General features: G+C 43.0%; 1 protein-coding gene across 4 annotated transcripts in view; it reads left to right on the top strand.

Annotated features, from left to right (window-relative positions):
* The window catches only part of SCUBE1 (signal peptide, CUB domain and EGF like domain containing 1), a 461,934-nt gene that overhangs the window by 415,040 nt on the left and 20,830 nt on the right, over positions 1-26,064 (top strand). For all 4 annotated transcript variants that reach the window (XM_073621953.1, XM_073621951.1, XM_073621952.1 and 1 more), the window contains 8 exons: positions 5,493-5,615; positions 6,886-7,005; positions 9,502-9,594; positions 10,210-10,326; positions 11,963-12,100; positions 14,183-14,386; positions 22,246-22,407; positions 25,421-25,588. In XM_073621953.1, coding sequence (XP_073478054.1) covers positions 5,493-5,615; positions 6,886-7,005; positions 9,502-9,594; positions 10,210-10,326; positions 11,963-12,100; positions 14,183-14,386; positions 22,246-22,407; positions 25,421-25,588 — 1,125 coding nt within the window. The remainder of the gene's footprint in view (positions 1-5,492; positions 5,616-6,885; positions 7,006-9,501; positions 9,595-10,209; positions 10,327-11,962; positions 12,101-14,182; positions 14,387-22,245; positions 22,408-25,420; positions 25,589-26,064) is intronic.

Genomic DNA, 26,064 nt, shown 5'->3' with positions numbered 1-26,064 from the left:
TTTCCGAGCTTTGCAATCCCACCCTTGCCTCCCTCACCTCCTATGCCTCCTGTTACCGAGTCGGTCAGTGAAGGTGAACCCATGCAATTGGACTTCACGCGTCTCTCTGCAGATGAGAGAACCCTTAGGAGGAGGAAGAGATTGGTCCTTTATTGTGGCCAGGCAGGTCACTTTTTTTAAGTCTTGTCCTACCCGTCCAGGGAACGCCCGAACCTTGAGGTCCTGTCATGGAAAGACCTTAGATGGCGTTGTTTTGTCCCCAGTTATCCAGAAGGATAAGCCCCTGGTTTCAATTACCCTTTCTTGGGCTAAGTCGTCTGTCGAGATACAGGCTCTAATCGACTCTGGGGCTGCAGGCCTGTTCATTGATGCTGCCCTTGTATCGAAGCACTAGATTCTGTTGCAACTGCATGACACTCCACTTGCCATTGAGGCTCTTGACAGGAGACCTCTACAGGCTGCCCATGTGACTCATGAGACTATTCCGTTGTCCATGGAAGTAGGGGCTCTTCACCATGAGATAATCCAATTCCAAGTTATTTCTTCACCTAAGTTTCTGCTGGTTTTTGGTTATCTTTGGTTACAGAGGCATAACCCCTCTTTTGATTTATTCTGTGCTGAAGTTCTCTCCTGGTCGCCACAATGCAGTAAGACATGCTTCCAGAAGGTAGCCTAGGTCCTGTGCACCTCTTCACTCTCCTTCCTGCCGGAGGAGTACCGAGATTTTAGCGACGTCTTTGACAAAGGTCAAGCCAGTTATTTGCCTGTACGCCGGTCGTATGATTGCGCAATAAACCTTCAACCTGGTGCCATACCCCCTCGTGGCCTGGTTTACCCTTTGTCGGTCTTGGAGGATAAGGCCATGGAGGAGTGTGTTGCAGATGCACTTTCTCAAGGTTTCATCCGCAAATCGTCATCTCCTGCTGGTGCTGGTTTCTTCTTTGTGAAGAAGAGTGGTGAACTGAGACCTTGTATTGATTATAGGTGTCTCAATAATTTCTTGATTAAGAATGCCTATCTGATTCCGTTGATTAAGGAGTTATTTGACCACCTCAAGGGAGCAACGGTTTTCACAAAGCCTGATTTGAGAGGGGCATACAATCTTGTGTGAGGATTAAGGAGGGCGACGAGTGGAAAACTGCGTTTAATACCAGAACAGGCCATTATGAGTACCTTGTAATGCCTTTTGGCCTTTGTAACTCCCGGTAGTTTTCCAGAAATGTATTAACGATGTCCTCCGAGATTTATTGCAGTTATGTGTGGTGGTTTATCTTGACGATATCCTCATATTTTCCAAGTCCATGGAGAGCCACCACACAGATGTCTGTCGTGTGCTTCGGAAACTAAGAGAGAACAATCTCTATTGTAATTTGGATAAGTGTGAATTCCATCGTGAACAGGTTAAATTTCTGGGTTATGTCATTTCCACTGCTGGTTTTTCGATGGACCCAGAGAAACTTTCAGCAATCCTGCAGTGGCCCCGACCTGTTGGTTTACATCTGTAGCGTTTTCTTGGCTTTGCAAATTATTATCGGAAGTTTATTTGTAACTTCTCGTCTTTTATCAAGCCCCTGACTGATATGACCAGAAAGGACGGTAACCCACAGAGTTGGTCTCTTAAGTCCATTAAGGCCTTTGAGAGTCTCAAGGCTGCCTTTATTTCTGCTCCTCTGTTGGCACATCCTGATCCTACGTTACCTTTTACCCTTGAGGGTGACGCTTTTGAGACTGGAGTTGGTGTCCTTCTGTCTCAACGTCCTACCTCTGGGAGCGCTATGCGTCCTTGTGGCTACTTTTCCAAGAAATTGTCACCTCCGGAGTGCAATTACAAGATTGGTGACAGAGAGCCATCCAGCCCAGATGATCTCTGCCTTTGCCCTGGTCAACATCACAGAGACTATCTCCTGCGTTCCTGTTAAAGACTTGCTTGGCTGACATTCCTTCTGGCTCCAGTCCTGCTTGCTGTTCCACTACAATGATCTCTGGCTTGCTAACTTTCTGGCTTGTCTGACTATCCATTCCGGTTACCAAACTTTGGCTATGTTTTGACTATGTTTGTTCTATTTACTTTTATTATTAAACAAGTGTGATTTAACTGTACTTCTGTCTCATTCAGTCTGATTCATGGTTACTGACAGTGCCCTGTAATGAGTGAATGTGATTTGCAATAATTATGGTTAAAGTATTCATAAAGTCAAAACTCTTTTTTTTCTCTTTTGTTCATTGAAGGACACGTCCTTGCAAGTTCTCTTGACCATAAGGTCAAAGCACTACCTCCAGGAGTAGAACACAAAGCTTAACCCACCATCTGCTATAGGCAGCTCAGTAGTAGAGTAAGTACCTAAGCTCCCCACTAGGACTCTCCAGGTTTATTGTTTTTTATTGTATTCTCTTTTCCCAATATGGACTCTGCTCCTTTTGGGTAGTGAGGTCAAATCTTCCATCTCAACTTTAGCGCAGAAAAAAGAGCAGGTGTCTGCCTTAAATACATTTGTTTGGTAGACTCCTAAAATTGAGTACCCCCCAGGAGCTCTAAAAGTGCTGGTGATTCCTTTTGGTTCCACAAACCTATGTGGTCCACCGGGGTTTTTCCTATCCTCCCTACTTTGCTACTTTGGTTCATGTAAAAGGAATAGGAGCATCCTAAACCGTTCATGGCACCCAAATGGTTCTCTGTTATCCTTTCAAGGGAGCCTTTTTTAAAAATAGACCTTTCCTGCTCTAGGAGATCCACCAGTACCAGTGCCGAGGCTAAACAAGCTACAGTGATTTCAGTTGAGGTTTTTCAAGAACCCAGCTGAAAAAAGCAAAATCTGTTGCACATTCCGTGTATGCCATCAATGGAATAGCCCTGGATTCCATCTTAGCCATGGCACTGGTATCCCAAACACTTGCGAAATGGACAAAACTTCTGCATCATGGATGTGGGTTTTAGTCTCAGTGAGTGTTCTGTGTTGCAATCTCTGGCTTAAGTGCTGATTAGCAGACCAGATGTCTAAGATCGCTCTTACAGATTTACTGTTTCAGAGGGGTTGACTCTTTAGGATTTTGTGTGAGACATTGGGGTTTTATTTACTAAAACTAGAGTGTGCAAAATCAGGCAAACTTCTGCAGAGAAACCAATCAGCTTCTAACCTCAGCTTGTTTAATTAATCTTTGCCAATAAAACCTGGAAGCTGATTGGTTTCTCTGCAGACGTGACAGATTTTGCACTCTCTAGCTTTAGTAAATCAACCCCATTGTGTGCTTTCGAAAGGGCTCTAAGCTCTTTAAGATCTCCTCCCCCCTGGCACCACAAGTCTATCAAGCACATGGACAAGTCTTCCACCATGAAGTTTCACCCCTACCTGGCAATTTCAAGGTGGTGGATGACTTCACTGGTTTACAGATTTTGGACTTCGCACATATCTGACAACTGGGTCCGCAAACTTATCATGTTGGGATATAAAATAGTTTCATTCTTATTTGGCAGACAAGTTCTTTCTTTACTATCTCAGTCTTTCACCATCTTGACTCCCAAATCTTCATCTAGCAGGCAGAGGGCATCTCCAGCAAGGATTGATTATCCCAGTTCCCTCCTCAGAGAAGTTCAGGGGTTTCTATTCCAACCTTGTTACAGTGCCCAAAAAGAATGGGGTTCAGCCAGTTCTGAACCTCAAGGCACTCAGTATCTTTGTGCGTGTCCAAAAATTCAAGATGAAATCCATTTGCATGGTGGCTGCTTCTCTCCATCAGGGGATTTCATGGTGTCCATAGACATCAAAGATCTATACCTGAACGTCCCCATCTGTGTGAGCTGTTCCCCAGCAGTTCCTAAATTTCACAATAGGGATAACCACTTACCAGTTTGTGGTGCTCCCATTTTGTCTTGTCTCCACCTCCCTTTACCGAGGTGCTGGCTCTGGTCCTTTTATTGCTGATACAACTGGGAATCTCTATCGTGGGTTAATTAATGACCACCTTCTCTGGGCAGACTCTCATTCTTCCCTCAAGAACATTTTGGCCATCACTATTTTCACCTGGCCATCGTTCCATACTTTTTTTTACAAAGTTGATGTCAAGGCATCCTCTGATGCGTGTTTCGCCCACAAGGTGTTACAGAAGGCAGATTTGTTATTTTTTCATTCTGGGTTTTTTTAGGTATTTTTTCTTGTTTTCCTACCCCTCTGGTCACTTCTTTTGGACAATTGTATAGTCAAGACTCCTTGACAGACTGTGTCCTTCAATGAACAGAAAAAATAATGGAATTTTCTTGTACTCATCATAAAATCCCTTTTTCTGTGTCCATTTGAGGAACATAGCTTCACCCCTCCTTGTCTTTATACTGCTTTGTTATTAACTGAGCTCCCTGTAGCAGATGATTTGGCCACTAGTAGAGGTCATCACTAATATGCACTTGTTTTTGTACTTAGTGTCTTACTCCTGGATGTTGGTGCTATAACCCTGTAGTCAAAGATCTCTTTCAGGCTATGTCCTTCAGTAAAGGAGTATGAAAGTGTTAAATCCCTGCCAGGTTTTTCTTGCTGTCTGGGGAGTATCACCCACACTATTTATCCAACTGCCGAATATATCTACAGTAAAAAAAGCAATGGAAAATCTAGAAACCCTAAATAACATAGGGGAGGTGTTCTGTAGTTCATAGTGGGGAACTGGCCAGGGCTGAGAACTTCGTTTGAGATTTCAGTGCAACACATGCAAGAGCACAAGAATCAGATAACTGGATTTCTGTCAGGGTCAACAGGTATATTTTTGCAATTATCAAACAAAATGCTCTTAATGGTTTATTTAACAAATGAAACTATAGAGAATAAGACATTCATTACCAGTAGGGGTGCAACGGATCAAAAAACTCATGGTTCGGATCGTTCCTCGGATTAGGAGTCACGGTTCGGATCATTTTCGGATCAACAAAAAAAAAAATCTCCCCCACTGTAATATCCACAATCTCCCTATTGGCAGGGTGTGGCAGAGTATTGCAGGGTATTGGCAGGGTATGGCAGACTATTGGCAGGGTATGGCAGAGTATTGTCAGGGCATTGCAGCAGGGTATTGCAGAGTATTGGCACTGCTGCCATCCGATCTCTCCCCTCCACTGTACAGATCAGTACACAGAGGGGAGAGAGGAACCGGCGTCATGACATGACGCCGGTTTGTTACAAGTGATTGCTCCGTCATTTGACGGAGCGATCATGTGCTAAACGGCCGCCGGGTGTACCAAGATGGCCGCCACTCCAGAGCTAGGCCGAAGCTGCGGCCTTTCCTATGGCCGAGCCCACAGAGCGCTCCGTGGATCGCAGGTGTCCCGTACGGATCAACCTCCGTGGATCGGATCAACCTCCGCGGATCGGATCACGGATCGATGACGATCCGTTGCACCCCTAATTACCAGGGTTTCCAACCTGAATGAAATTGCCTCAATAGTTTGAAAATGCACTTGTTTACCTTTAAAGATACTTATATTATTTAATTAACACCACATTCCCTTTTCATAGACATTGATGAATGCAGCATTAACAATGGAAGCTGTGACTCTGGCTGTGTTAACACACTGGGAAGCTACGACTGCATCTGTCCTTTTGGGAAGAGATTGCACTGGAACAAGAGAGACTGTATTGGTGAGACAGTTTGGTTCTTTCTTCTTGTATTTATAGTAATGATAATTTTACAATACCAATTGTCATATTCCACCTTAGTAATAACAAGAGTAACTAAGAAAGCAATAGCTTGAAGGCTTTTGGCCTTGTGGGGCCAACTTTGACCCTGTTTCATTTCTCCCCCGTTTGCACCTTGCGTCCATGAAAGATTTGTTGTCTTATGCCGCGTACACACGGTCGGACTTTTCGTCTACAAAAGTCCGACAGCCTGTCCGACAGACTTCCTGCGGACTTTCGGCGGACTTGCAGCAGACTTTCTAACGAACGGACTTGCCTACACACGACCACACAAAAGTCCGACGGATTCGTACGTGATGACGTACACCGGACTAAAATAAGGAAGTTCATAGCCAGTAGCCAATAGCTGCCCTAGCATGGGTTTTTGTCCGTCGGACTAGCACACAGACGAGCGGATTTCGGGGTCCGTCGTAGTTACGACGTAAAGATTTGAAGCATGTTTCAAATCTAAAGTCCGTCGGATTTGAGGCTGAAAAAGTCTGCTGAAAGTCCGGAGAAGCCCGCACACGATCGGATTACCAGCCAGCTTTAGTCCGTCGGCGTCCGTTGGACTTTTGTAGACGAAAAGTCCGACCGTGTGTACGCGGCATTAGTCTTAACTATGGGTTATATGCAGCTACCTTTAGGGTTCCAGGAACTGGCAAAAAAAAAAAAAAACCTGTAGGGACATCTGCTATGTATACATTGCCACTCTTGGCTAGCTTCAGTAGTTTTGCTAATGCCTTTAGGCAATGGACCTCCTTTATGTCCATTTTTTCTCAAGATTCTGTCCAGTTCCTAGCTACACCATATCCACTGTGGCTCATCGGAAGGATGGCTTTGCCAGCCGTTAACAAAATTTCTTGCAAGAAAATTCTAGTACAGTATGGCCAGTATTCTAGTATACTAAATAAACATTAAGTGTACAGGGAAAAGAGAGTTGCAGTAAGGTGGTTAGCATAATAATACTTTGCTGCGTAGAAGTCCAATATAATCTGAACGTTGCTTAAAGGGAATTTATAGGAGTTCTAAATTTAGGTGCTTTCTTCATAATGCTTAGGACTAAAAACAAAACCTTTTTAACTTAAATTATGACTTGTGTATGGCTTGCCTTACCTTTCAGATAACTTTGATATAAGGATTATTTTCACTTCACAATCACAATCCTTTGCCAGTGATGGAGCGTCTTGTTTTTCAACTTTGATGTGTTTAATTGTACTTTTTTTTTTCCTAGAGACAACAAAATGTGTTCATAGCTACAAGCCTGCCCCAAGGTCCCAGTTGGTTTGCAGTAAATCAGGGGGGATTGATAGCTGCTACTTATCCTGCCCATCTAACACCCTCTTCCTACCAGGTTTGTATATAGCTTTAGCTCACAAGCCCCATGTGTCCTTTGACCTTGGACCTCCACTGTATTTATTCAGTATAGCTTTGACTAGGACACACCCCAGCTTGGACACTGCAGTAGCATTGATGGGTCATCATCTTTGTTTAAGAGAACTGGTCATTTTGCCCTGAAGGGTCAATGTGACACATTCTGTTTGACCACTTTTCTATCAAAACCATTTTTCAGCATTGCAAAAAGCAAAAGCATGTATAGGATGAGTGAAAAAGGGACTTTCTCTATACCCCCAAAAAATGGTTCCACTCCAAGCAGAGTTCCACCGAAAAAATAAATAGATAAAAGTCAGCAGCTACAGATACTGCAGCTGCTGATGTTTAAAATAAGGACACTTACCTGTCCAGGGCACCCGCGATGTCCTCACCCGAAGCCGAATGCCCCTCGGCTCCCGGGTGGAGGCCCTGGCATCTTCGGTAAGGGAATCAGGAAGTGAAGCCTTGCGGCTTCACAGCCTGGTTCCCTACTGTGTATGCACGCATCGCGCTGTGTGTCCTGACTAGAGCTGCACAATTAATCGTTAAAAAATCGTGATCTCGATTCACCTCCCCTGACGATCTCTCCTGCTGAGTTTGACGATTCTTTCAAATAAACAAGTGGAGAGATTATCTGCTCACTCAGCTGTCAAAAGAAAACATCCAGGCATTCTGCCAAGTTTAGAACTTGAAACATTGTATCTAACTTCCTTCTTAGATCAAAGGGATAAACTTCTCTGTGTAAACAAATAACCTGGGCAATCTGCCAAGCTTTAAACAACGTGTAAATGCAGGAAGTTTAACCACTTAAAGTCTAAATTTTTTTCTGACACTTCTTTCTTAAGTTAAAATCAATATTTTTTGCTAAAAAAAATTACTTGGAACCCCCAAACATTAGAGATAATATATATATATATATATATATATATATATATATATATATATATATATATATATATATATATATATATATATATATATATATATATATATATATATTTATTTATTATAATATTCTATAATATGGAATAAAATGGCAATTGCTGCAATATTTTATGTCGCACTGTATTTGCCCAGCAGTCTTTCAAATGCAATTTTTTGGGAAAAAATACACTTCAATAAATAAAAAAAAAGAAACAGTAAAGTTAGCGCAATTTTTTTTGTTTTAATGTGAAAGATGATGTTACGCCGCGAGAATCGTGAGAGAATCATGATCTATCCTCTAAGCAAAAAAATCGTGATTCTCATTTTAGCCAGAATCGTGCAGCTCTAGTCCTGACTGGTCCTTGCTGACTTCTGGGACCTGTGTGTCTCCCAGAAGACAGCGGGGGGGGGGGGGCCCAGACATGGTATAGATCTCCGCAGATTCTGCGGTGATCTATCGCCGGAAGTGGGAGCAAATACCTGTATTAGACAGGTATCTGCTCCTCCTCCCCCCTGAAAGGTGCCAAATGTGATACCGGAGAGGGGGAGGAACTGGATAAGTGGAAGTTACATTTTTGGGTCGAACTCCGATTTAACAATATTTCTGAGCTTTATAAAAAAACTTAAATTTTTATTGTAACAAAATATGATTAAAACATATACACATATTGTGCCTCCTCAAAAGACTCCCATACAGTTGTGACTTATCCCCATGCAATAATAACATACAGCTATTAAACCAACTTTGGCTTTAGACAATATCTCAACAAATGAGTGATATCAGAGAGATGCATTTAAACGCAATTCCACGTTTGTAGTTCCTGTACATTTTTCACAGTACAAGGCCCCTTCTTTAGGAGCTCACAATATCAAAAAGTGGAGAAATGGCTAACCCCAGTCACAGATCCTGCCAGAGCCACCCAATCCCTCACTGCGGGAAGTATGGGAGCAAACAAGCCAAATAGCAGGCAGCTAAAAGCAATAGAAATATATCATTGGTGCATAGGAGAATATACCCTCAGCGATGAGGACAGTTAGTATCTGAATATTTGAGCTTTATAAAAGCTTGAGATGAATATCACAGTACTTGATTAAAAGGAGCATCAGAATATGCATCCATGTGTACAAACACTAAGGCCATCTCTCCATATATCCTATCTAGACAAGAGACCGCTTCAATCAACCATCCCATGGTTCATTTTTGATGAGATGGTGTTTTTGCAAAAAACTCCCAACACCATATTCATGCACACTCGGGCAATACAAATTTGTATTTTTACCTGTCAGTGTTTGGAGAAATGATCATGCTTCCTTCATATTGAGTCTGTATATCCAGCCTCCATCTTCATTCTACAGTACCTCACAATGAATAGTTCCTATCACTTCTGCATGCTCTTAGACCAATTTTGTCTAAAACCAACTAACTTACCAGCATCACACATAGGGGTAATCACCAACTCCTTATGTGCAGACAAATGGCATAAGATTTATTAACCATCATGTATGTGATTATTTAACAATACATATAATGTATTATTATTTATTTATGCAGAGTCGGAGAATAGCTACACATTGAGCTGTGGTGTACCAGTGCAGCCAAACAAGTCGATCCAGAAACGCAATGCTACAATACTAACCTGCACAGGTAAGGGTCTCTGAAATTGTAATGACTAATACTTCTAGTGTGCACGTTTGTTATTTTGAGTCAAATGCTTGTTAGTTTCCCTATTGGCTAGATTGACTCTCTGTGATGTACAGGCACACAGATACACTGACAGATCTGCAGGAGACCTGCATGGCACCAGTGATCTGCTGATGTCTGGTGCAATGCTTTACAGGCTCCAAAAAATAAATAAATAAATGCACATTTTTTCACCTGCAAAAAATTGTCCATTTATTTTTTTTTAACATGAACTTATCCTTTAACTTTTTGTGAAAGGGCAATGGAGGAACCAGGGATGACAAAATATAAGCACATTTAACTTTCACAGTTATCACCAGAACAAGAGGTGAAGAAAAATCTATAATGGGGGACCTGTTCTGGTGACAATTGTCAGAGGGGATTTCCCCAGGCTTTGCACCTCAGGTACAGAAAGTAAAAGTAAATCTGCCTAATGGGAAAACGAATGGAAAAAAAATAGCTTGGTGGGTTTTAACCAGAAAACATTTAACACATTTAATGGTGCTCTATAAAGTCACTTTATTCTCCAGCTTCTTCTGTCTGTTGCTTAAAGTTAAAGATTATTAAATCTATATCCAGATTCTGTAGGTCCTCCGATCACCCAGAAAGCTCGCTTTAAAATAAAGGATGCCAAATGCCACATGCGTCCACGGAGTAAAGACAAAATGAAAGAATCTACAAAGCAACCAATGACAGGTGAGTCATTACCTGCAGAAGTAATTGGGTGTGCTGGAAAACGCTGAAAAGCGCTTAAAGCAATACATTGTAATAGTCACTGTTATAGGCTTTATATTTAAGCCTATTAAGCAAAATGTAATATATTGCGACTTAGCAGCCTTAGATGTGGTGGCTGCATTTGTTTTCTTTTTTCTTCTTTGTCTTCACCTGGTGATCCAGCCAACACACGGCATGTCCCTCTGTGACAACACTCACTCCTCCACTGCATCTGTAGAGAATCCATAGTTGTCACCGGGGGTTGGATTTAAAAAATGTCTTCGGGATGGGTGGATTGGTAGTTTACAGAAAGAAGGTAACAATGTTTTATGTTCTCAGTTCAGCCTATGGGAAGTGGCAGCAACACTGCATTTCTGACAAGATCCACAGGTATTTTCTGTACTAGCTGAAAATGTTGTTAGCCTGAAAAATGAAAACTAATGCAGCCAACACATCTAAAGACTGGTAAGCTGCAATACATTACATTTTTGTTTTGAGGTTTAGATATCCTATATTCTGTCTCACTTTTTCAGTCACTGACCTGGAACATGTATTTAGATTAGAAGAAGTGACATTGCTTACTCCATACTCATTCTAGGTCAGTGTATCAAAAAGTACTAAAACCAGAGGATGAGTACAGCAGCCAAACAAATGGCATTTTCAGGACAGCTCCCACAATTCTTACGAGATCGGTTTTCTGATTTCCCTATTTTTTTACTTTCCATGACCACCAGTAAATAAAAATGTCAACCAATAAAAGAAGATTAAAAATGGAACAAAACTGAGATTAAATGCAGATAAAATACCGAATGAAGAAGGATTGCTTTACAGTGAACAGCCCTATCCTTTTTAAAATCGTTATTCCTCTCTTTAGGATTCCCAGGTTGGTTAGAATGTATTAATTTCAAAATGTTGTAGTGTTTAATACTACTTTAATGCTAAGTGTCATGCACATTATTGAGGACCATGTAAAGCTAAAGTACCAGAAATTTTAATTTTACTATGTGTCATTGGGGTTGCTTTATTAGACCCCTTTCACACTGAGCCGCCCCGGGCGTCAGCAGTAAAGCGACGTTATTTTTAGCGCCGCTTTACTGTCGTTTTAGCGGCGCTGTTCGGCCGCTAGCAGTGCGGTTATAATCCCCACTAGCGGCCGAAAAGGGGTTACGGGGTATAGCAGTGCTGCCCCATTGTTTTCAACGGGCAGGGGCGCTTTAGGAGTGTTGAGTTCACCGCTCTTAATGCGCTCCAAAGAAGCTGCTGGCAGGACTTTTTCTGACGCCCTGCCAGTGCACCGCTCCAGTGTGAAAGCCCTCGGAGAGACGGGAGCCGCTGTTTCAGGGCGCTTTGCAGGCGCTATTTTTAGCGCTATAGTGCCTGCAAAGCGCCTCAGTGTGAAAGGGGTCCTAAAGGCAAATAGGCTGTGCACTCTGCAAGTGCAGTTACACTCATTTTCCCCAAGGCTTAGTAAATGTGGTAAAGTTCTGCGGATTTCCATCATCCAGTCATGTGCAAGCAAAAATGTTGTTTTTTTATTTTCCTTGCCCCAGAAGCTGGCATTACATGCCAGCTTCTGTGTTGTTCTCATCTTTAGGAATAATTTATTTTCAATGTACAGACAGCTGTCACGTTACATTTGTGAACCTCAAATGCGACTCATCAAAGAAAAAGAGACGCGGCCGGAAATCCCCATCCAAGGAAGTGTCACATATCATAGCAGAGTTTGAGCTGGAGGTGAAGAGGGAAGAAGGATCAGGTTCGTCATAACTTGTGTATTTGTTGCCTACTTCATTCCAGATTTCAAGTGACATATAGTATATTTCATTTAAAAATCGCTAAACACAGGACGGGGCTTTAAAAAGAAGAAAGTAGCTAATGGGCATTTGTTATCATCTCAATCTTCACTCTATGTATTGTTATAGTTATGCAGCCCTACTACCTCTCAGAGGTAACTTGATTTTTTTTTTTTTTTACACCTATATTCTCTCCTTTTCAGAGCAGAAGTGTCAAGCTGTACGGCCTGACACAAGTTATATCTCCTAAGAAGACTTAGGGTCATGTAACAAAGACTTAGCATCATGTTTGTTTTAAAGGCTTCTTTATAGGGATAAGGAGATTTTGGCAAAGCTGGATTTGCCACTCACATCTTTTGCTGTGACTTGCACAGCACAGTGACTTAGTGGTTAGAACTTCTGGCTTGCAGCAATGGGGCCCTTGCTTTGAATTCTAGCCAGGACACTCTCTACATGGAGTTTGTATGTTCTCCCTATGCTTGCATGGGTTTCCTCCAGGTACTTTGGTTTTCTCCCACACTCTGGTAGTGTAATTGGCTCCTGTCTAATTTGACCCTATTCTATATCTTCATCTAGGGTAGAGGCCTTAGATTGTAAGCTCCTTAAGGGCAGGGACGGTTGTGAATGTACAATAAGTAGAGCGCTGTTTATATTGCTGGAACTATAAATATACCTTCAAGAAATGAAAATAAACCCTTAATTTTGCTAATTTAATATGCTCTTTTTTGGGGGGGAAGGTCGGATTGTATTCAGAGTAATTTAGTTAATTTCATTAAGTATTCTTTGTATTTGTTTTTTATCCCCGGTTTTGTGCATTTGATTGTTGTTTGGGTCCCCTCCCTTAAATTATCAATTATCTGTTGTAATTTTGATTTGCTGTGTGTTTTTTTGCAAAATAAAAACATACAATAAGGAGGCCAATGGGGGGGCGATTTTTTTTTGGGGGCTCAAAAATAGATCCAGGATAGTTGAAAGGAGCTTCTATATGTGTGCAGTGTATTGTTGTCTCCCAGGGGCATGCTGGATTATTTGTATCCTGAATATGCAGCGATGGGATTGTATTGAGCCTTCAGCATTGCTGATACTAAATCCAGGATCTAAGTGGTGAATCCGGTGTTGGCCCTCCTCCCTCTAATGGCTGCTCCCTTAATTAGGAATATTGTTTACATGCCCCTGCTGAGATATTTAGCTATATCTAATATACTTTCTTACTGCTGATTGAACTTTCTCATGCTACCGTGACTTGCATAATTTTGCATTCCAATTTAAGATAGAGAGACATATTTCCTTCTCTGTCTCATCTGTGAACCTTGGCTGTGTCCTGAGGAAGCCTAACGGTGAAACGCGTAGACATACAAGGGCTCACTGCACAATAATCATAGATGTTACAATTGTCATTGTTTTTTAGATATTGTATTTTTCAATAAATTTATATTTTTTATACTGCTATATCTTCTCCACTTGTTCTTAGCCTAAAAAGTCCGCCTCCCTGGTAATACTCAGTACTACCTTATTTTGTATCCTCAACGAGCTTCTATATCCATCAGGAGCAATTTTATTTTTAATACTTTTTTATTTGTAACAACTTTTTAAAAAATTCCACACATTCATATGCCTTTAATATACAACAAATCAAAACAAGAATGATAATAATAAACTACCATCCAGTTACAAAACAATCTACAGCAATTGCCAAGTACAGCATACACATTTACAATACACCCATATGTACCTGGCTTCAGTTTTTTGCCCTGGGTTCAGGCAGGTGATAAAGCAGACTACACCCTTAGAACCTAAGAATTGGCAGAGCTTTGTAGATGACCAGAGTCTTATAGTCAAATGACTTTGGAAAGTGAATGAATGAAACTAGGGTAGAAATTTGAGTTTCTTGTAAGATAGATGATAAATGAGACAAATGAACAGAGCCTATTGTGGGAGGGTTGTATACACCTGGTCCTTAACATGTCTTCCAATGCAGTGTATATAGATTCTTGTAGATTTTTGGAATTATAGCTCCATAGGTAATGCCCCTGATCTCTCCTTAGATTCCTGTAATTCGGACTGCATACGGAAGAGGGCGGAACAGAAGTTGCAGGCTGCCATCAAGACCCTGAGGAAGTCCATAAACAGGCAGCAGTTTTACATCCAGTTTTCTGGTATGGAGTATGAGGTGGCTCAGAAACCAGCAAAGACCCTGGAGAATCAGGAGGTGTGCAACACCGGACAGGCCCTGCAGGATGGGAAATGCGGTATTAATATATCTTTTACTCGTAGATGAGAGCCAGGAATGGGTTTTTTAATGAAGCAGATAAAATCCGCTGGATGTACTGAGAGGGCTGGGCTTTTTACTGTGTGCAATGTAGGTTTAGTATGTGCAACAAGACTGACAGTGGGTCATGTGACAATTCACATCTATGCATGTTGCTTTTGAGCATTTCTGCAGTGCTTTTTGCTGTGCTTTCCGTGTTTTTTTTACTGTGATTTTGCCGTGATTTGCGTGGTTTTTTTTTTGGAAAATTTGTTGTTGAGCAGATTTAAAACCAAAAAACACTGCAAAATCACGGTAAAAACGCACTACATGCTTTTCTGTAGCTTCTCCATTGAAGTCTATTGAACCAAAAAAGCACAAAAAAATGCATTGATGTGATGGTGTTCCATAGGAACCCATGTTAAAAAATGTCCCACGTTTCTGCAAAAAAACAGGAAAAATGCATTGGTGTGAATGGAGCCTAAGGCCAGATTTCAGTTCTACATTCAAAATCTTGGTGGGGATGTATACCATTTGTTCAATGCCCAGTTTGTGTAAAAACACACTAAGCTTTATTTCTTCCATTATTACTGTCATCAAATATCATATTTTATAGAGGAACTCTAAAGAGCAATATTAGCTACTAAACTATATCCCAACATGAACTCAAAGATACGAGTTATGTATGCTTTTATAGTCGCATGCATGAGATAGAAGTAATAACAATTTGCAGCTTTGCGTAGCAGCTCAATGCCATACCTGGTAATGACAGAGTGGGGTGCAGTTTGGATTTGTAGCAGGGTAAAACTAGTTTTTACAACTCTGAGTCTGCTACTTGAATCCACTATGCTGGCTACACATAAAGTATTGTGTTTGCAGGATTTGGTCACAAATGCTCAGTGGGACAAGAAGAAAGGGAAACAAACTAAGAAAAAAAAACAATCACAGTTTGTAAATTTTGAGGTTTAGTGCTTCCCCCTTTAACACAGCTGCTTTACGCACTGAACCACAAGTGCTATTTTGAAAAATACAACCTAACTGAGGCAGATTTTTTTACCAGTTTTATTGAGATTAAATAATAGGATTTTTTAAATACAGCTTACCTGTAAAATCCTTTTCTTGGGAATACATCACGGGACACAGAGATTTTGATAATTACTTAGTGAGTTAGATAGTCACCATCAGGTGATTGGACACTGGCAACCTTAATTACAAGGCAAGTTCCTCCCCTATATAACCCCTCCCATATGGAGAGTACCTCAGTTTTGTAGCAAAGCAATAAGTATCTCAACGTATAATCCCTTAGAGGGGCGGGAGCTCTGTGTCCCGTGATGTATTCCCAAGAAAAGGATTTTACAGGTAAGCTGTATTTAACAAATCCTATTTTCTTGTTCATACATCACGGGACACAGAGACTTTGATAATTACTTAGTGGGATGTCCCATAGCAATGCCCAAATTGAGGGGAGGGAGACACAGATCAGAAAACATAGACCGCCAATGGACACGAGGATCTAAACTGCTGCCTGCAGCACACTGCGCCCAAAAGTGGCATCCTCATGCCCGCTTACATCCACCTGATAGAATCTAGTGAATGTATGGACTGAAGACCAAGTTGCAGCCTTGCAGATCTAAGCCATGGAGGCCTGGTGATCACTGCCGATGAAGCACTAATTGCTCTAGTTGAGTGCGCTTTAACCTGAAAAGGAGGAAACTTCTTCTTTACACCATAAGCCTGAACAATAACCTGTCAAATCCATCTAGAGATAGTGGATTTTGACGCTGCCTGGCCCTTTTTAAGGCCTTCTGGCAGAATAAAATAGACAATCAGTCTTTCGTATCTGCGCCATTGCCTGCAGATAGATTGCGGACTGGAAAAAAAGACAGTAGGACAACATCTTGATTCAGACGGAATCCTGAAACCACTTTAGGCAGAAAAGTCGGGTGAGGACACAACACCATCCTTTCTTTGTGAATAATCAAATATGGCTCTTTATAAGAAAGAGCTGCTAACTCCAAAACCCTTCTAGCTGAGGATATGGCTACCAGAAAAAACAACTTCTTTGTCAAAAGAACTAAAGAAGCATGGTGCAATGGTTCAAAAGGTTGTTCCTGTTAAACAGACAAAACCAAATTCAAATCCCATGGGCACACAGGAGGCTTAACCGGCGGATTCAAGCATAGTGCCCCCTGAACAAAGGCCTGGGCCAGGCAATGAGAGGCAAGCGTTTTTTAAATAATACCGACAAGGCCGAGATCTGGCCCTTGATAGTGCTCAAGGTCAGCTTCATTTCTACGCCTAATTGAAGAAAGGCAAGAATCCTGCTGATGGCATACTTTCTGGGATGCCACCCCCTGGATTCACACCAGGAAACATATGCCTTCCAGATTCTGTAGTAGATGAGCCTGGAAGCCGGCTTTCTAGCATTGACTAGGGTGGACAAGACTGGCCCTGAGAGGCCACAACCCTTCAAATTGTGGGTCTCAACCGCCAAATTCAGACTTCGTAAGGCAGGATGGAATATTTGATCCTGTGAGATCTGGGCGCAGCGGAAGAACCCAAGGTCTTCCTTCTGCCATCTTTACGATCTCCACATACCAAGGTCGCCTGGGCTAAGCCAAAGCCACCAGAATTACCGGCTTTCCTTCCCTTTTGACTCTCCGAAGGAATTGCGGGAGAAGCGGAACTGAAGGGAACGCATAGATCAGAGAGTACTGATCCCATGGAATCGTTAGGGCATCTGACCCTTGTGCTAGCGGATCATTTGTTTTTGACACAAAGTTGTCCATTTTCTTGTTGAACCTGAAAGCCAGCAGGTCTACATCTGGGGTACCCAATTTTCGACATATGGCCTGAAATATGTTGGGGTGTAGAGACCATTCTCCTGGGCACAGCTGCTGGCGGCTTAGGAAATCCGCCTGCCAATTTTCTACCCCTGGAATGAAGACCACAGACAGGCAAGGAACATGCCTCTCTGCCCACGAAAAAATGTGATTCAGCTCTTTTGGGCATCCAGACTCCTGGTGCCCTCTTGGTGATTGATATAGGCCACTGCCGTAGCATTGTTGGACTGTATCCGGACAGGACAACCCTGCAACCTGCAAGTCCAGACCCTGAGGGCTAGACGAATTGCCTGAATCTCCAGAATGTTGATGGGCAAGAGCCTTTCGGCTCTAGACCATCTTCCCTGAGTGGAAGCTTCTTCCAGAACCGCTCCCCAGCCTATTAGGCTGGCATCTGTGGTTACGACTTTCCAAGTAACTGGAACAAAGGATTTTCCTTTCAGTAGATTCTTGGTCAGCAACCACCAATTAAGGCTCCGGCGTACCCATGGTGATAGGCACATTGGAAGGAGGCTTGTACTCTTTTGTTCCAGGCAGAGAGGATGCTGCTCTGCAAAGGCCTTGAGTGAAACTGGGCGTAAGGAACAGCCTCGAAAGAGGCCACCGTTTTCCCTAATAGTCTCATTCATAGTCAAATGGAGGGATTTTTCCTTGTTATGATTACCCGGACCAAATCCTTTATGGCTTTGGCTTTTGACCCAGTTAAAAATACTCTGCTTTGGACTGTGTCTGTGACCATGCCCAAATACTCCAGCCTTTTTAGGGGCTGTAAGGAAGACTTTTCTAGATTGAGGACCCAGCCTAGGTACTTTAAGGTACTCTACTTTGCTGAGCACACTGCGGTCTAAGCGTGCTACGAACTGTTCTACGAGTAGCAAATCGTCAAGATAAGCTGTCACTGTTATGCCCTGAATTTTCGTGAACACTTGAGGTGCTGTAGCAAGACCGAAAGGTAGGGCCACAAATTGGAAGTGGCGCTGATCCACCGCAAACCTTAAAAATCTTTGGTGAGCAGGAAATATTGGCACATGTAAATATGCATCTTTGATGTCTATTGATGCCAAGAATTCTCCCCCCTGAAGGGTGGAAACTATTGAGCGGATTGACTCCAGGCGAAAAGAACAAATGTCTAAAAACTGATTCAGGTCTTTTAGATCTAGAATAGGTCTGACATCCCCATTTTGGAACCGTAAAGAGGTTTGAGTAGAACCCTGAGCCTTGCTCTTCTGGGGTCACTTCTATAATTACCCCTTGGGATAGTAGACGTTCTAAGGCCAGAAACAAGGGTCTCCTTTTTTTCTGGATCTTTGGAACTCCAGCTTGTAGCCTAGAGACACCGTGGAGGCTACCCATTTGTCCTGAATCTCTTCCCGCCAGGCGCCTGTAAACTGCCACAGCCTTCCCCCCACTCGGCTGAACGGGGGTGCCTCTTCTTAAGGAGGTTTTGGGGTTCTGTTTAACAGATCTTGGACCCCAAGACTTATTTTGCCCTTGGGCTTGGCCTTGGACCTTTCCCCTAGTATTGGACTGGGGAGGCCGTCGCCACTGCCTGGAGGTCGAGGCTCCAGATGCTGGGGAAAGAGAAGGTCTAAATGAGGGACGGCTATTCTTTTTAATCGGTAACAATGTGGTCTTACCCCCGGTAATCTTCTGGATATAGTTATCCAGATCATCCCCAAACAGGCGTTCCCCATAAAATGGGAATCCAGTCAAATATCTTTTGCATGAAGCCTCAGCTGCCCAATGCTTAAGCCAAAGGGACCTGCGCATGTGTACCAGCAGGAGAGTAAGGCGGGATGCTTACTGAACCGAATCCATAATGGCATCAACCACAAAACACAGGGTCTTAGGAAGGTCCGCATAAACCTCGACCTCCTCAGTGGAAAGGAGGTTAAGCACCTGCTTCATTTGTTCCTTGAGGAACTGGCACATGGCGATTGCTGTGACCGCAGGCTGGACCACAGCGCCAGCCATAGAAAAGGAGGCTTTAAATAAAATTTCCAGCTTTTTATCAGTTGGATCTTTGAACCCCTGAGCATTGTCCACAGGACAGGTCAGGCTTTTATTCACACAAGAAATAGCCGCATCTATTGCTGGCACCCCCCCATCTCTTGGTGAACTTTTCCTCCACCTGATACAGCATGGAAAACCTCTTAGGAGGAGAAAATAGTTTATCTGGGTGACCCCAGTCATCATACAACAATTTCTCCAGCAAGGGATGAATTGGGAAGGTATATGCAGCCTGTGGGGATTTCCAGGATCCCAAGGAGGAAACAGAGGATATGGCAGCCTCAGCAGAGGGCAATCTGTATGTGGTATGCATCAACACAGTATAATATTGCACTTGTACTTTGAGGGCCTGGGAGGCAGAAGAGAGCTTCTCCTCTTCCCCTGAATTGTCCGACTGCTCCTGATCCCCATCTCCAGATAGGGATATTTCATCATTATCAGAATGCTCAACCGATAGGGAACCCAGAGCAGAGGGAGAGGATTTACCCCTTTTCTGCTACTCCTTATGGAAGCTGTGATAAAAGCAATAATCCTTCCTTCTAAACCATCCAATGCAGCCTTCATAGTGTTGTCAGTGACATATACAGGGACTGTAACATTGGGAGAGGCTGCAAAGCCTGACAGGGGCACAGACTCATCCTGTGAGGCTACCTCCAGTCTTTCGGGGGGGGGGGGGGATGGAATCCTGCAGGCATGTCCAGAACCCCTAGATCTAGGCAGTGATTTTTTAGTGCCTTTTTTACCTCCCCCTGAAGCCCTCTTACAAGGAGACCTAGTCCTAAGCTGCAAAGCAGAGGTACTAGTACAAATGCAATCACTGTTGTGCCTTAGTCTTACAATATAAACAATAGCTCAGTCTGCACAACCTGATGTCGAGTAGGTGTCTTAGGCATGCCTGGATCCGAATCCACTGAGATGCTTACTGCCCACAGCTCTGTGTCCACCACTGCTTACAGGTGCTCTGGTGTACTAGGCTTTAAACATAGCCGATTTGCACCTGCGCACGCCGCAACCACACCCCTCCTACTTCCCCGCCTAAAAACCGCTGTAAAAGTGCGCCCGCGCGTAGGACTGTCATGGCGGCGGCCGGGGGCAGAAGGGAGACCACCTGAGGACTGCGTGGGATCCCCCCTTTCAGATTATGTGGCAGAGCCTGCAGCGGAGGAGGTGAGCTGCTTCTCAGACCAGCTTCACTGAGCGTGTATCCTGGATGGCATGTAAGTATATAGGTATGTCTCTTACTCCCTCTAGTGGCGAAAACCAGGTAAGACATGCAAACTACTCAAAAGAATATAATCCATATTTGTATACATTAGGATTATCTTCACCTTATCCCCGCCGCAGGAACTTCTGAGAACAGACAGATCCAACTTTCACCCATCGCGGCGGGTAGCGTTGTGCCAACCTTCAGGGTTCTGGGTTCCTACTCACAGGATCCTCTTCCCTGGACCTGTAGAAGACTCTGCCAGAAAAACTTTCCGCGCAGCTTAATTTTGTGCACCAAAGCGCTGGATCCCAGAGTCCAGTCCTCAAAGAGAGACATTACAGGCAAAACCTCGTTTCTTCCTTCACGAGGCCCGGGTACCATCCATCTTAGGCATATTTATTGGCCCGAGGTATGGATCCAGTTGTATAGCTTCTAGGCCCCCGCAGAGACCATCAAGCGGAGCTTTCTTCTCAGCACATCTTTAACGTAACCAACCACCTTAGACACTGGCGAAAAAACTGAGGTACTCTCCATATGGGAGGGGTTATACAGGGGAGGAATTTGCCTTGTAATTAGGGTTGCCAGTGTCCAATCACCTGATGGTGACTATCTAACCCACTAAGTAATTATCAAAGTCTCTGTGTCCCGTGATGTATGAACAAGAAATAATGTTTAGGGCAACCTGCTTCCACAGATTAGATCCAAACTAAAAAAGCAACCAAAGCCATTGGTGCGTTGACTTGATCCATTTCCATTTGAAATCAAAAGCTGGTTTAAAGTGGTTTCAAGATAATTGCATGCTGGCATGTTTAGCACAAGATATATACACCGATCAGCCATAACATTATGATCACTGACAGGTAAAGTGAGTAACATTGATTATCTTGTTACAATGGCATCTGGAAGTAGGTGGCTTATATTAGGCCATAAGTGAACATGTATCCTTAAAGTTGCTGTGTTGAAAGCAGAAAGAAATAGGTATGCATAAGGATTTGAGCGACCTTACAAGGGCCAAATTGTAATCACTAGACAAATGGATTAGAACAACTTTAAAACTGCAGCTCTTGTGGGATGTTTCCAGTCTTTAATGGACAGGATCTACGAAAAAAGTGGTCCAAGCAAGGAAAACAGGAAAACTAGCGACAGGGTCCTGGACGCCCAAGGCTCATTGATGCATGTGAGGAGTGAAGGCTGGTCCATGTAATCCGATCCAATAGAAGGGCTACTGTAGATCAAACTCCTGAAAAAAATGAATGCTGGTTTCGATACAAAGGTTTCAGAACTCAGTGTATCACAGTATGTTGCATAAGGGGCTGCATAGCTGCAGACCAGTCAGGGTGCCCATGCTGATCTGTGTCCACAGCCAAAAGTGCCTAAAATGGGCACGTGAGCATCAGAACTGGACCACGGAGCAAAGGAAGAAGGTGTCTTTGAGTTGTTGACTTGGCCTCCAAATCCACCAGATCTCGATCCAATCAAGTATCTGTGGGATGTGCTGGAAAAACAAGTCCAATCCATGGAGACCCCACCTCGCTACTTCCAGTATCTGCTACTGAAGGCTTGGTGCCAGATACTATAGCAATCCTTCACAGGTCTAGTGGAGTCCATGCCCAGATTGGTCAAGGCTGTTTTTGCAGCAAAAGAGAAATCTTCTCAATTTTAACTGGGTGGTTGTGTTATGGTGGGTGGTCTTAATTAAAGAATAATTAGTGTAGCAAACTTTACAGCAAATATTGTCAAAGTCAGACCCCATGGAGTTTACAATCTAGGGGATCTAACTGTCTCTGCATCTCATTTCAGTGACCTGTGGAATGGGTACATACTACAATGGTGAGAGCAATCAATGTGTGCCCTGTCTGCCGGGAACATACCAGGATATGGAGGGGCAGCTGTCATGTGAGACTTGCCCAAGTAATGATGGCTTGGGCATTGTTGGGGCAAGAAATGTCTCAGAATGTGGAGGTAAGTGATGGAATGTTTTTAACGTTAAAAGACCCTGTTACTTGTCTGTTCAAGAAAGAGTGACAGTATTGGCTAATGGCCCACCTACCAGCAAGGTATACTCATTGATCTGCATTCCCTTGTCAACTCTCACTGCAAGAGTCGAGCCTGGGTAAGCTTTATGCCGCGTACACACAACCGGTTTAGCCGTCGGAATTAACTTCAAAGGTTTCTCCGACAGAATTCCATTCAAGCGGTCTTGCCTACACACGGTCAACCCAAAGTCCGACCGTCCAGACCGCGGTGACGTACAACATTTACGACGGGACTAGAAAAAGGACGTTCAATAGCCAGTAGCCAAAAGCTTCCGTCTCATACTTGCTTCACACCATGCGTCGTTTTTGGTCCATTGGAACAGCATACAGAAGATCGTTTTCCCGATAGGAATTGGTTCCGTCGGAAAAATTTAGAACATGTTTCATTTCTAGGTCCGTCAGAATTTTCGAAAACAGAAGTCCGATGAGGCATACACATGATCAGAATAGAAGATGAAAAGCTTCCGTCTGACTTTTTCTGTCGGACATTCCGCTCGTGTGTACAGGGCATAAGTGTTGGAAGTTGTCAGAGCTAACTCAGGGGATTGACGTCCCTGCCATTCTGAATGTGAAAATGTTGAAACGATTGGCTACTCAGGCCTAAGCACTGTCAAAGGTGGTCACAGAATCTCTGCTCTGGGAGAGCAGTAGAGTGGGGAGGCAGAAAAGTAGCACATATTGGTGAATATGACTTTGGGGATTACATTGGACTGGCTTAACATGTGAGAGATATACTGCAAAGGATTTTTTTTTTTTTTTGCCCTGACATACACATTTAAACTCTAGCAATTATTGTTTACATGCTTTAGATAATACCTCAGTATAGTACCCGTATTTATTAGGTGAAGTTGTTTTGAATGTTCATGGCGCTGTCGTTTGAATATTTACAGTGGGGAAAATAATTATTTGATCCTGTGCAGATTTTGTACATTTGCCCACTTACAAAGAAACGAAGGGTCTCTAGTTTTTATCATAGGTGTATTTTAAAAGATAGAGACAGAATATCAACCAAAAATCCAGAAAAAAACACACAATACAAATGTTATAAATTGAGTTACAGTTCAGTGAGTAAAATAAGTATTTCATCCTCAAGCAAAACATGACTCAGTACTTGGTGGAGAAATCCTTGTTGGCAAGGACAGAGATAAGACATTTCTTGAAGTTTGTTACCAGGTTTGCACACATCTCAGGAAGGATTTTGGTCCACTCTTCTTTACAGATCTTCTCTAAATCCTTAAGGTTTCTTGGCTCTTGCTGGGCAACTCGAAGTTTCAGCTCCTTCCATAAATTTTCTATAGGATTAAGGTCTGGAGACTGGCTAGGCCACCTTAATGTGCTTCTTATTGAGCCACTCCTTTGTTTCCTTGGCGGCATATTTTGGGTCGTTGTCATGCTGGAAGACCCAGCCATGACCCATCTTCAGTGTTCTGGCTGAGGGAAGAAGGTTCTCATCCAAAATTTTACAATACATGGCCCCGTCCATTGGCCCCTCAATGTGGCAAAGCCACCCCAAAGCATAATGTTTCCACCTCAGTGCTTGACTGTAGGGATGGTGTTCTTAGGGTCATAGTCCTCCAAACATGGGAAGTTGAGTTATTGCCAAAGAGCTAAATTTTGGTCTCATCTGACCACAGCACTTTCTCCCAATCCTTCTCTCGAATCATTTAGTTGCTTCTCTGAATCATTGGCAAACTTCAGATGGGCCTGTACATGTGCCTAATGGTTTATTTGATGACTGTGGTCCCAACTGCTTTGAGATCATGCACAAGCTTCTTTCATGTAGTACTTGGCTGATCCTTTACTTTTCTCATTATCATCCTTACCCCACGAGGGAAAATCTTGCAGGGAGCGCCAGACCGAGGGCGATTGATGGTTATTTTGTATTTCTTCAATTTGCGAATAATCGCTCCAACAGTTGTCTCCTTCTCACCAAGCTTCTTGCTGATACTCTTGTAGCCTATTCCAGCCTTGTGCAGGTCTACAATCTTGTCCCTGATTTCCTGTGACAGCTCTTTGGTCTTGCCCATGATGGTGAGGTTTGAATGGAAGAAAGAGATTCTGTGGACAGGTGTTTTATACACATAACAAGTTGTTGTTAGGAGCACCTTCTTAAATTGACAGGACTAATCTGTGTACCACATGAGCACATACTGTAGCCAGTCTGTGGGAGCCAGAATTATTGTTGGTTGGTACAGTATAAGGCCTCATTCTCACGAGGCCGATCCGCTTCCACGGAGTCCGCCTCGGTCCGCTGGCTCAGCGGGAGATCTCTCCGTTGATCTCCGCTGAGCCGGCGGATGACAGGTCCCTCTCTGCTCACTGAGCGGGGAGGGGCTTGTCGAGCGCTGCTGGTTTCTATGGAGAGATCGGACGAAAACGGACAGCATGTCTGTTTTCATCAGATCTCACTCGATCTGCCAGTGACGGATCTGAATGTAGAGGTATCCGTCTGCTTTTAGCAGATTGGACCGGGTCGGATGTCAGCGGACATGTCACCGCTGACATCCTTCGCTCCATAGACTAGCATAGAGCGCCCGTTCAGGTCCGCCGTCAAAACTGACAGGGGCATAAAATACTTATTTTACTCACTGAACTGCAACTCAATTTATAACATTTGTATCATGTTTTTATTCCGGATTTTTGGTTGGTAGTCTCTATCATTTAACATACACCTATGATAAAAATTGGAAAAAAATAAATTTCTTTGTAAGTGGGCAAACTTACAAAATTTGTAGGGAATCAAATAATTATTTTCTCCACTGTACAATGGTTAATAATCATGTCTGTGGGTACATGTACCATAACATTGTGAAAATATTTTAGAAACATAGAAAAGTGATGACAGAAAAAAGACCAAGTGGTCCTTTAGTCCGTTTTTGTATTTTTTTTTTTTTTAATCCTGAGATAATTGATAAGACTGCAGTTTTCTTGTTCTGTAGGACAGTGTGCTCCCGGACATTACTCCGTGGATGGTTTTAAACCTTGCAAGGCTTGTCCACTGGGCACATATCAGCCAGACGCTGGACGCACAATCTGTTTTCCATGTGGAGGCGGACTAGTGACTAAATATGAAAGCGCTCTTTCGTTCCAAGACTGCGAGACAAAAGGTGAGCAAATTACCAACATTTGCATCACACATTCAGATTTTTAGCATCCTCTGAAACAAAAATTTCAGTTTTGGTGAGCTATTCCCAAGGGGTTAATCACCTCTAAAGGGATGCAGACCCTGCATTTTGCTCCTTAGAACACTGCAAGTGTGTCAGCTGATTAATAATGAAGAAGTCACTCCCATTCAGATTTATTCTGCAGACAACAAACATCTTTTTTCTTTAGAGCAGAAACAAATCCTTGCAATGGATCACCCAGTGGGGATTGTTGATTCTTTTTTTGGCAAAAGTGGGGTTACTCTATAAATTATTTGAGTTGAATAAATGCTCCAAAAACATACATCATTATATGGAATCTATAATGCCGTGTACACACCAGCGGTTTTTCCGTCAGAATAAACTCTGAAGGTTTCTTCGATGGAATTCCGCTCAAGCTGTCTTGTATACACACGGTCACACCAAAGTCCGACCGTCAA

The sequence above is a fragment of the Aquarana catesbeiana genome, linkage group LG03 (assembly GCF_042186555.1).
Source record: "Aquarana catesbeiana isolate 2022-GZ linkage group LG03, ASM4218655v1, whole genome shotgun sequence".
In the NCBI taxonomy this organism is placed as follows: Eukaryota; Metazoa; Chordata; class Amphibia; order Anura; family Ranidae; genus Aquarana; species Aquarana catesbeiana.
Note: the sequence above shows the minus strand (reverse complement) of the source record. Positions and strands in the feature narration are given on the sequence as shown.